The sequence below is a fragment of the Drosophila hydei genome, unplaced genomic scaffold (genome assembly GCF_003285905.1).
Source record: "Drosophila hydei strain 15085-1641.00,03,60 unplaced genomic scaffold, DhydRS2 tig00008121-arrow-pilon, whole genome shotgun sequence".
Taxonomy (NCBI): domain Eukaryota; kingdom Metazoa; phylum Arthropoda; class Insecta; order Diptera; family Drosophilidae; genus Drosophila; species Drosophila hydei.
The window spans coordinates 719,878-732,540 of NW_022045832.1; the positions used below are offsets into that span (position 1 = coordinate 719,878).

The 12,663-nt window shown below is 39.5% G+C and overlaps 1 protein-coding gene across 1 annotated transcript; it reads left to right on the top strand.

The window, feature by feature from the left end:
* Positions 1-6,031: 6,031 nt before the first annotated feature.
* LOC111604264 (mitochondrial 2-oxoglutarate/malate carrier protein) lies at positions 6,032-7,974 on the top strand. The gene has a single exon (XM_023322260.2). The coding sequence runs from the start codon at positions 6,666-6,668 to the stop codon at positions 7,611-7,613; it is 948 nt and encodes a 315-aa protein (XP_023178028.1). The 5' UTR covers positions 6,032-6,665; the 3' UTR covers positions 7,614-7,974.
* Positions 7,975-12,663: the final 4,689 nt, after the last annotated feature.

The following is a 12,663-nucleotide window of genomic DNA, read 5'->3' on the forward strand; positions in this document are numbered from 1 at the left end:
TTTAATTCTCAACTGAGCTATGTGGTCAGATGAGTTCAACAAATGCATTTAATTCGTCAATTATAATTAAAATGTTTCTATATGAATTTTGTTCTCTTCTGCTTTACTGGGCTCTGCCAATTTGTATGACTAATGCCGGTCAAGGTCTCGGAATCAAATATTTGAATAGTTGGCATATCCACTCGGAAACATTTAACCCAACCGTTGCCACTGCCGTTTGTTTAGGGGCTATCAATCACGTATTGTGCCTAGCGAACCGGCAAATTTCCAGCAAATTTCTACTTCTGGACCAACTCAGAACATACATAAAAACTTGCTGCTTAATAAATCACCAAAGGAAATGACGACAGCAACTGTCTGTCGATTCAGACCGTAGCTTCAATTCAAAACGAGTCTGCGGCCAGCAACTGCTTGAATACAGAAATACCTCTTTCAAGTCTATTGAAGCAGCGGAGTATATTAGAAACTAAGCACTTCAAATCTATAAAGTATCCATGACTGCTTACATTTTGAGTATATTAATTTGCGTGATCAAAGGTGAGGCACTTAAGGATGATGTCACGGGGGCAATATGAATGAACTTTTGAAACTATTTAAAGATCTTGACATATGATTACTTTTCAGGTGAATATCAATCACTTTCTTAATGAATATTAATTACTTCTTAACTTAAAGTTTATGCTAATACAAATTTACTAATTTCCATGAAAACGAACAATTCAAGCGTCTTCAAATTTACTTTAAAATTAGGGAAATACCAATTGGCCTACTTGCCACAAGCTAATACCCCCTTTAAACCTTAGGAGTGCGAGAGACTGCTTTGTTTTTGGTGTTTTTGGCGTTTTTGGCTACCCCAACAACACTTGGAGTCAAGAGCACATTTCAGTCGACTTACGTTGGCTGTTGCTCATATTGCAAAGTGGTTTTAGGTAACAAGACGTCTGCTACAGAATTGAGTTGACCAGGCATGGGCACACTGACACACACTCACATAGACCCTCTTGGCATTAGCACCATTAATTTTGTAGGCTGTTCCGTGCCACCCATTTCTCCTTTGCAGAGTGTCGAATGGCTCTGGGTGTTTGTTTTGTTTTTGTCTCTCACTTGCTGGCAACAGACGATGGGAGAAATGGCTAAGTAAAAGCGTTTCAGTTGCAAGCAGCAGATAGTGGTCTGGCGGGACACATTTATGAAGCAAGTGCCACATCAAGTTGCAGCCGCAACAGATTTCAACTTTTTATCTGAATCTGACTTCAGTAACAAGCTAAAGCCACAGACAGATATTTCAGCACAAAGTGGTTTAGTTGCTGGGCTCGAGCCTGAGCTGCTTTTAATTTATATGACCAAAAAAATGTGTGTTTACACACACACGCACACGGACGTAGCCATAAATTTTCTTGCCTTTTCACAGAGTTGTCATTTGCTGTGAGTTGATGTGGCGTATACGTAATGCTACCTGAAGGCGTAGGCTCAACCAGTATGCCCGAAAAGCTGCCATAGCTAACTGTGAGTGGCATCCCATTGTAAGTTACAAACAGGAATGATACATAATTTCAAGCTTCTAAGCCTAGTAGAGCAACTTTTATATAATAAACCAATAAGAGACAATAATTTCGGGCAGGGGCAGCCGAACAACTGGATAACTGAATTGCGCGTGGCAAACAACAATGCACAAACACAAAAGCAAAAGCATTCTCATACACATAATTTCTCATTGAGCTGATGCGAATGTAATCCCCATGTTGGACTAAGTGGAGCACTGGCTAAACACAAGGACCACTTTCACTCGGTTGGCCAGCAGACACAATAACAGCGCAAAGAATGTGCTCCGCTCCGTGCCATGGTCGGCACTGTGTGGTTTGTATTGTGTCCATGTCTCCGGAAGCGCATTGTCAGCTCCATTAATGTTGATTATACGTTAATGTAAAGGATCTCCAACTGGTAGTCGCAACGCGCCATCGGGGCGAAAAGGGGGAAATGTGTTTCGGCGGCGACGGCGGCGGCGGTGACCGCAATGCAATTTTCCAGTGCTTTGCAACGACGGGACTTAAAGTATCGGCGAAAAGCGAAAAGTTTTGTGCAAAGTTTTAATTTGCATTTCAGATGTACCGGCCAGGTGGTCGGGCTGCGTAGTCGGAACCCCAGGGATAATTATAATGCCATTAGCGTGTTTAGTTCACAATCAGGCTTAACTGGTAAAGCCCGAGCCACTAGCCCCTCACAAATTGGCTGCTGCGTGCTTATCCAGCTGGTCTAAGCTGCTTCACTGATTTTTTTCTTCCTTTTATCAGTTTTACGAGCAACGTCTCTTGCCATGCAAATTCAAATGGAATGCTAAATGTTTATTTACGCAGCAAAAGCTGTCAAGTGACTGGGCGTGGCACTGGCCTCAACTATTTTGTCGCATTTTGCATATTGCAAATTGCCGAGCGGAGCTGCCAGGCAACAATTTCGCTGCTCCACTGCAAAGCAATTTCAGCCCAGTGGAGTATGCCATTTTCTCCGAGTTGCTGTTGGCTGATTCCTTAAGGTCAATTTAAGGACATTGCAGAAGACTGCACTGCTGCTCTATGCTGTTTTAAATAGAGCAAAGAGATTTAGAGAGCAATGGAAATAACTCACAGAATCATTTCGACATAAATCTGAATCTGAATTAGAAGTCTATGAAAGTGACTCTAATGCTAACGAAAACTCGAAGGATTTTCTAGTTATATAATTATATATGTTTGACTGAATGAATCGAAAATGTAAGACTTAAATAAAGACTTAAACTCATATTTCTTGAGCGAAATTTAAGTCACAGCCTGTGCCAAGAAATAACAAATAAATGTGTTAGTTGCTTGTGAGAAATGCGACCTTTGCTTGAAGCTCAAGGATACTTGTTTATTGCACTTCATGCCAAGAACAAACTCTGACTGCCGTCTGAGCTCAGAGTTGGCAGAGAGACAAACTTAATAATTCGCTCGCCACGCACCAGAAATCTTCCAGTCGATTTGCACTCGTATCTCTGTCGTTGCCAAATTTCGTGGCCAAAGCCTCAGCTTACCTGCCAATCCGGATTGGGTGTGGAAGCAGCATTTGCCATAACGCATCACTAAACGGGCTGAACAAAAATAAATTTCCCAAGATGCAAATGAAACTGGCTGCTGCTATATGAGTGAGTTTTTCTCTTTTATTATTATTTTTTTTTTTTTTTAGTGTTATTATTTTCTTACCCCTCGCTTGCACACTGTTAAAATTAGCAAGTGATGCGGCAGCCGACGACGAACTGTTGATTCAACTCGGCGCTGTAAGCTCAGCGATGATAGAGTCTCAATATAACCAGCGCCACCTTATCATTGGAGCATTTCACAGAAAAGCCACATGGCTAGCGGGTTACCTCGTTGGCAGTTCGTTTGTCTGGCTGGTTTTGGAGCTGGTTTTGGTTCAGGTTTTGGCCCATTGGCTGCCAACGCCTGTGCCAGTGGCTGGGTCTGATCTGGCAGAGACGTTGCCGCACATGGATTCATTCAACTTTACGCTAATATCACATGCTTTGATTACAGCAGCGTGAAATTTTATTGATTGGCCAGCTAACGTCGCTTCAATGATGAGCCAGGCCGTTAGGTGTATAAGGACAAGCCGCTGGCTGTTCGTGTATTGATAACGATGCTCTCTGCAGTTGTCTAGGCTAAGCTGAAAGATGTTCTATAGCAAAATCGAATCATCTCTGAGTAGAGTAAAACTATTCTTTAAGCTTTCGATATATTTTAAAACTTCTATTGAATTAACTCATTTTAAGATATTTGATTCGTAAATTTATTGCATTATATATTATAACAAGCCAACGCTAACTATGCTTTCCAGTATAAAATAAAGTTTGATATTATGAGAAAGGGGAATTTAAGAATTTTTAGTTATTTAAATAATAAGCCATAAATAAAAATGCAATGATAATACTTATAGTTTATGTACGAGGTATCAGTGATATACACGTTTAATTAAAAATATATAAACAAACATTTTAAAAAAATTTTTTGATGTACATATGCTGCCAACATATCGATCAAACTCTGTGCGCATCATCTGAGCATTAACTGTGCAAAACATCCAAGCATTCAATTTCACTCACAATGTCCTTCACACTGAATGCATATGTGTATTGAGTGTAAGTATGCATGTATGTGTGTGTGTGTGTGTGTGTGCTTGTGACAGGAGTTGCCGCCTTCGCGACCATATTAACTGCCGCTGCTGGCGTTTGGGGAAGTGGGCCACTGGCACTGGCTACCGGCCTTTTGCTACGGGCACTGTGTGAGTAGTTTTATCCATGGAGCCCCCGTCTGACAGTTCCAGATTTTTTGTGTTTTGTGCTTCTTCTTCCTTGAATGCTGTTCCATAGTCTGATTGCTTACAATGTGCGCTCTCATTTCTGCCGTTGTCCTTGCTCGTCCTCGATTTCTTTTAAAAAATACGAAAATCCCTCGCAAAAGCAGAAAAATGCCGTTGTCGCTTAAATTCAATTGAAATCGCTTCAGCTTCAATGGCAGACGAACGACAGGCAATCTGTCGAGTCTCTCTGATTGAATAAAGCGCGAATGCGCGAAATACGGCTTGCTGGATAAATGCTGAGACGCACCATGATTGAACGCTGCCATGCGATACGAGCGCGATACGCACACAATATGCCTTAAACATAATGATAATTTCATATGAATTAAAGAACGCATAAGTCCTGCAAATGATTGCCAGTTAGCAGCGTTATCCTGATCAATAAAATATATACTTGTATTACTATTATTATTATTATATTATATAATTATTAATATATCATGTATTATCATATTAGCCATTCATTATATGCATTATATAGCTTTGGTCTGGCAAGACTCTACATAATTTACAACGCAAAAAGAAACACACAAAATTACTTTTAACTACCTGAAAACATAAATACATGGCTGTATAGCTATAAAATGTATTGTCACATGTAAATGTCCCTCTGAACATACATAAATTCATTATTATATACTTGAAAATATTTATTTACCTTATGTTTTTTTATAATTATATTATATATCCATAAATAACAAGTGTTTGCAAACCAAGATCTAACTATTAACACTTAAGTCCAGGAAAAATTCCTTTTATCTAAATATATATGAGATATCACTGAGTGTTGCATATATACATACATAGTCAATAACTATTATCAGTTCAAGATTTTGTTTATTTGAAACGATCTAAATCGTGTTAAATGTCAGGGTACAAAGTAGGTAAGTAAATTGAATAAATAAACTTGCCCTAACGTTTTACAGCATATTGAAATATATATGTATGTATAGAAAATATTAAAGCACGTTTAATTAGCAATAAGCTGCATAGAATACCAAAAATATCACAATTCCCAATCAGTATCTACATATTTAGATTACATTGTTGATTAGACCAATTATGATAACAATTTGGCAAACATTTTTATGGCGCGGGTCGATATGCCGGTAATGACTGCCTGAACAACGCGACAACAAAGCAGATAAAGTACAGATGTGCTTATATCTGTGTATTCGCATGCAAGTAACATACGATATAAACAAGGGAAATTACGAATATGCCTTCATATATATACAGATGTGTTGTTAATTATGACGGTGTGTGTATCTAAATTAGTTACATTCTCTTTGACTTAAGTCGTACGGCAGAATGATTGAACAAATAGCACAGCTGTTCAGTGTTTAACAACACCGTCTTGACCAAAGAGAGAGAGAGAGAGAGCGAGAGAGAGAGGGAAAGAGTGCTTGAAAAGAGCTAGCCACAGAGAGACAAAAACGACCAGCAGGGCTGTCATCTGCTTCGACACACACTTTGTGGTGTTACCTTCAATGCCTGAGAATAATTTTTAAGACATGTTTACAAATGTTAGATAAAAAAATGTATCTAAAAGTTTTACTCAATGTATTTAAATAATTAAAAAGTATTTTTATTATATGCAAAATTTACCAGCAATTTTCCGTCGACTGTGCAAGCTGTCGACAACCCTTTTTTCTCTCGCGCCGTCGCTGTACACGTCATCAGCTGAGCAGCAACGGCATAAAATGCAATTTATTATTGTTGTACAGTGGTTTTGCTCTCCATTGCAATTGCGACACTTTAATTTGTGTAGATTCTGTCGCACAACAAACTGCAATTTGGGGCAGGCAATAGTGCAACACGTGAACTAATTGTGAAGCCAAAAATAGAAGCGTTCTGTGACGACACACACTCGCCCGTGACATTGATTCACATTCACAAAGAGCCAAAGAGAAAGCAGCTGTTAGCTGTTGGCTGTGGGCTGTTGGTTGGAAAAAAACGGTCTGTGAGCAAAAGCAAAAATAAAACGAGGAAGTGTCTGAATGTATGTAGCCACCCGCCGCCAGTATCAGCTGCTCGCTCTGGTCGTACGCAAAATTTATTATTAATTTAGCTAAGGCAGGCATTTGCACAAAGTTAAATATTTTCGCACATTCCCAACAATAACATCGACAAGAACGGAGCTAAATTGCAAAAGCTTGGTGAGTGCAGCGATAGCAACGAACGCAACTGGAAACTGTAAGCTGGAATTGAGAGCATAGCAATAGAGGGCAGAGTGCATTTAATCAAATCATTTTGTGTTGTGTAATCAGAAAGTGAACGGAAAATTCGCTGCCAAAATGTCTGATAAAGAGTCCAGCAAAAAGGTGACACCCCCAAAGGGTATGAAATATCTGATTGGAGGTGCTAGTGGAATGGGAGCCACTATGTGCGTGCAGCCACTGGATCTTGTCAAGAACAGAATGCAAATTTCCGGAGCGGGTAGCGGAAAAAAGGAATTCCGCAATTCCTTCCACTGCATTCAAATGGTGATCAGCCGTGAAGGACCCCTTGCCCTATACCAGGGTATTTCAGCGGCGTTGCTTAGGCAAGCGACTTACACCACTGGGCGCCTAGGTGTGTACACTTACCTCAATGAGGAATATCGGTCTCGCTTCAGCCGCGATCCCAACGTGGTAGCGAGCATGGTCATGGGAATTATAGCCGGCGCAGCAGGTGCGTTCATTGGCACACCGGCAGAAGTGGCTCTTATTCGTATGACCTCCGATGGACGCTTGCCGCCGGAAGAGCGACGTAACTATAAGAATGTGGGCAATGCACTGGCCCGTATTACGCGCGAAGAGGGATTGACCGCGTTGTGGCGCGGCTGTTTGCCCACAGTTGGTCGCGCCATGGTGGTTAATATGACCCAATTGGCTAGCTACTCTCAATTCAAGACCTACTTCCGAACGGGGCCACTCCAAATGGAAGAAGGCATCAAATTGCACTTCTTTGCCAGCATGCTTAGCGGCCTGCTAACCACGATAACATCCATGCCGCTGGATATTGCCAAGACTCGCATCCAAAACATGAAGGTTGTCGACGGAAAACAAGAATATAAGGGCACAACAGATGTTCTGCTCCGGGTGGCACGCCACGAGGGAATCTTTTCGCTGTGGAAGGGCTTCACGCCCTACTACTTCCGCCTGGGCCCGCACACTGTGCTTACCTTCATACTGATGGAGCAGATGAATACCGCCTTCAACAAGTACGTCCTTGGCGGGGAGAAACGTGGATCCTCAATATAAGAAGAGTCGTCTAATTGTAGCGGGCTAAGTGATGTCGTTAAAGGTTTCCCGCAAATCCTTTCACTACTAGCCAATACGTTCGAAGGCTTAGCTGCATATTCCAAGCAACTCCCCAAACGATGATGGGCAGTAAACACGATGATCACAGCAAATATATGGATCTATATACACCCATATATATCTGTTAAACGACAATATAATATAAGTGGGGCATTTAAATGTCGGAAATTCCGTTGACAATATAAAATATTTAATGATTGTTGTTAAATCTTTTCTATACAAATATTTATGTAAATCGTAATATAGAGCCCTAAGTAAAAAGTCTCTTCTGAATAAAGCACAATAATAGAAGCATTATATTCCCCAATCTAGCAACTCGTATTACTTGATTGGTGCTCAACTGCCAGCACGAACTGCCTGCGTGCTATCAATGTCAACAGACTCCTCGTCGAAGCTAACAGTACTGCATATTAAATATCTTGTCTCACCTGAAAACATATGCCATCCCACCCACATATGCTGCTCTTAAATAACACAAATCATATGGTTAGTGGCTAATTCCGTCAACATGCGTTATCACCAGCCATGTTACCTAATGGTACAGTGCTCAAAATATTGAAGTTCTGGCATACCAAGTGGCAGATTTCCCTTCACATCGTTGGCATTTGCTTTCATTGATAACGGTAGAGATAAGCCCAGTCAAGAGGGCAACTAGACCGTGCGTAAGGTTAGTTCCAGATAGTCGAAAAAGCAAACAGGTATGAATACTCTGCTTGATATTTCTTTTCTTTTGATTTAGCTGAGGCATTACGGCAATTCTCTGAATCAACATATCAAGTGGACCTTTAATATAACAATTCTTTTCATTATTAATTTGATATGATTTTGATTGAATATGATTTTTTCATTTGAATTTGAAATAATATTTATTACACGCAAGCCATAAAGATTTTTGGATATTTTACTTGAGTAACATTTGATTCGCCATATGAACTAAGCTTTAATTTTCCATAAATTTCATACTCAAACTTCTATTGCTGCAAGTTCACACATCAGAAAGCATATCAGATGGCACTACTTGAAGATGACAGTGTCATATAAACTCCTATTTCGTATACACTCAAATATATTGTTTATTTTAGTGTTAGTTTAGCTCGAATAGTATAGCGTATGCGTACTATACTAGAGACTATACTCTTCAATATGACAATATATATTATGATGTTAAAGAGTAGACAACAGTCTCGTATGCTTTTATTTTTTTTTAGACTTGTTAACTGAGGCGTTACGATTTTTAAGATGTGGCAATGAGAAAATAAAACAAAACTGAAAATAAAAGAAAAAGAAGCTATCGTTGGCCACAAGCAAACATCGCATTTTATATTCAGTTTATTGGTCTGTGAGGCTGCAGGGGGCAGCGACTTGGCTTGGGCTGTTCCTGCTACCAAATACTATTTGCGTAATAAAATCTTTGGCTTTCGGGAGTGAGCGTGCCTCGGCCACAACCTCTTCAGCTATAACAAATCAAAAGTTTATCTCATAAATAAATGAATATAAAAAGCTTATGACTAGCGGGCACACTGAAGCGAGCTGCTCGTTTCATTAAACGCTTGCTTCTTGTTGCAACAGCCAGTTTGGGTTGGCTCCCACTTTAAATTCACAAGATGTTATCCTGGCGACCAAATTTAAGTTCAGCTACGCTGGGGCCCAATTAAACTCTTTTTCAAACTGCTCTTTCGCTTAAGCCTGAGGGTTGAGGGTTGAGTTTTCTAATTTAAAATTATCTTCGATAATATTCTTTACATTTAAGTAGAATATATTGAGCACTTCCCACAGTCTTTCCTGACATTGATTTTTATTTCTTTGTAATTTGTGTTCTTTAATAAAAACTTCACCAAGAGACTAACACTCAGCGGAATTGCGTTTAGCTTCACTTGAATCTATGTAATTATAATTTGGTTAACACACCAATCTCATAAACTCACACTCATTGCTTAAAAACTTAGATTTTGACGCAGAAGCTTATCATCATTAACGCATGAGGAAACCTGCAGCATTTGCCATGAAGCTAAAAAGTTGTTGAAGTGAAATGTGCAAAGAAGTCAATATTGATTAGTACAAGAGGGAACTTCAATCTTTAACTAATGAACTTCAACTCGTGTTCAGTTCAGATTAGCTGTGAAAACTAAAGTTTAAGTTGTCTTTCTGTTTTGTTTCTTCAGCATATTTGAGTTTCGACCATTTGGGACAAAAGTCAGCAATATAAATATACGTAAATATGAATATATATATCTTTTAAGGCAGGTAGAACAAAAATTTGATATAAAATATGATTTTCATTCTTAATTTAAATATAGAAAAATCCTTAGTGCATATGTTTTTATCTTGAAGTAAAGTTGGAAGCAGATACTAAAATATTTTGATTGCATTTGCAATAGCCAAGAACCTCTGCGTCAAATGTATATGACAAAAGATATGCCAAATCTGCCGAGCTATTAGCATCTGTGTCAAGTGCTCTAAAATGTGTCATTTCCATTTCCATCAGCTCTCTTATAGTTACCGAAATAAGTTTTCAAGGCTAAACAAAAAGAGACATATACAGCTATGGCTGGATATCCGAGGCAACCTCTGTCTGCCACTCAAATACACTTGCATTAAACCCATTTGAGTATACAAATTAACATCTTAATTAACTTGATTTGGTGAATGCGAATTCTGTTTGAAATTCGATGGAATCGATTTAGGCCGTAGTGCAGCGGGAAAACGAGCCGAACATCAATAAAGCAGCGGCTGAAAATTTAGCCCGAGTCCTGCAGGACGCAGATGTTTTGGATACAGGCGTCGAATGCGCGGCAATGGCTCATAACTCATCGCGTTCAGTTAACTGTTTGGTTTACCAGTGGGCGGAGGCGGCTGCCGGATTTGGTAGCTATCTAAAGTTGCCAATGCTGCCCATTTGGGGCTGTATTGTTTTTGTGGTGCTCGTTTTCGTAACGTTAATTGCAATACGATGCTCGGCGGCCCTGGGCGCCAAACTAATTGCTTTCGCGAAATATTTGAAGCGCAGAACTTTTTACTTTAAATTTATGAACATATTTAGCAATGACAGCACCTCCGTATGCCACCGAGTGTTCTATTACATAGACTGGTCATGAGCAACGGAAGCGCCATGCTTACCTACTTTATGAACGCACGACAAACGCGCCATGTCGGCAGCAAAAACCGGAAGCGGAAATGCAGAACAACTGCTTTGTCGTTCTGCTGTTGTGTTTTGTTAGCTGTCGTTGCTTGTTGTCTACTCTGAGGTTTGTTTTGCCAATTCTTTGCGACGCTCTGCTCTTTTTTACCCATGTTCACAAGGGAGTGCGCCAGCAACCCAACCCAAATTTCCTTAGCTCTGTCAGTTTTCCCATTAGTCGTGTACATAACGTTAAACTAGCGCTCAAGATTTAGTTCAGCAAACTTGAAAGTAGAGAAGAGCATGCTACAAACTTTTGCTAGTGAGTGAAAACTTTTAAATTGATTAGTAACTGCTGTGGGGTAACCCACGTTGGCTGCCGTCCCAGTCAGCCCCGCCCACTAATGAACGACTGGCTGCATTTCAATTAGCCATTCCCGTACAAAAAGCTCATAGCCCGTGTTTAATATTTATATTAATTTGCAGCAAAAGTTCAGTTGGGAATGTGGGTTCAAATGTCGCCTGTATGTCAGCTCCATTAGCGTCGGACATCCCCAACTACTCAGTCAGTGAGACATCAGCGATATTGAGATATTGACCTACTAAACATACGAACTATCCACTGAAAACTGGTATATATTATTTTTCTTGAAGGTTGAGACCTCACATATCTATCGCATGCCTTGCCTGTAGTTTTGCAGTGCTCTAACTATTGAAGTTGTGGCATTCCTTTATTGATAACTACGCAGTGGTAAACCCTGTCATAAGGGCAACTAGATGTGCGTAAGCTTAGTTCCAGATGGTTGAATTAGATACAAAGGCAAACAGGTGTCTTTTGTGTTAGTATCTGGGCATCGCTTTAGTTCTCTTTTATGTACATTTCCTTTGATAGTTCTGAGGCATTATGGCGATTCGCTGAGTCAACATATTTCCCTTGGACCACAAATGCAACAATTTGAATACATTCATTTTGCCTTTTTCATTTGAACATAATAAAATGTATAATATAAATAAACTTTACTATAATATTTTCTTTTGGGACTTTTACTTCTGTTATTAAGTATGTGACATATAGGGAAGTACTTAAGAAAGTATTTCTTAACATACAAAATGAACTGCTTGAAAAGTATCATAAGAACCAGTGGACAGGGCTTTCAATGTTTATAGAATTTGTAACTTTGCCTACTCAAACTTAAAGACCAGAAATTATATCAGTAGGCATTACTTCAGATTGAAAGTGTCATATAAACTTCATAATTAATTTATAATTATATTTACTATTACTATTGTTTATGTTACTGTTAGTCAAGATTGAATTACTATGCAGACTACATTAACTTTTTATATATTACTGAATATATTATCACCTGGAAGAGTATGCAGCAGTCTCAGGGAGCACTCACAGAACAATTCCTTATGCTCTTTTTTAAGTTTGTTAACTGAGGCGTTCCGTTTCTAAAGATGTGGCAATGAGAAATATGCCAAAACTGAAAATAAAAGAAAAGGAAGCTATCGTTGGCCACAAGCAAACATCGCATTTTATATTCAGCTTATTGGTCTGTGAGGCTGCAGGGGGCAGCGACTTGGCTTGGACTGTTCCTGCTGCCAAATACTATTTGCGTAATAAAATCTTTGGCTTTCGGGAGTGAGCGTGCCTCGGCCACAACCTCTTCAGCTATAACAAATCAAAAGTTTATCTCATAAATAAATGAATATAAAAAGCTTATGACTAGCGGGCACACTGAAGCGAGCTACTCGTTTCATTAAACGCTTGCTTCTTGTTGCAACAGCCAGTTTGGGTTGGCTCTCACTTAAAATTCACAAGATGTTATCCTAGCTGGTAGCCTTAAGACGTTGGCTGTCCAAGTTTCG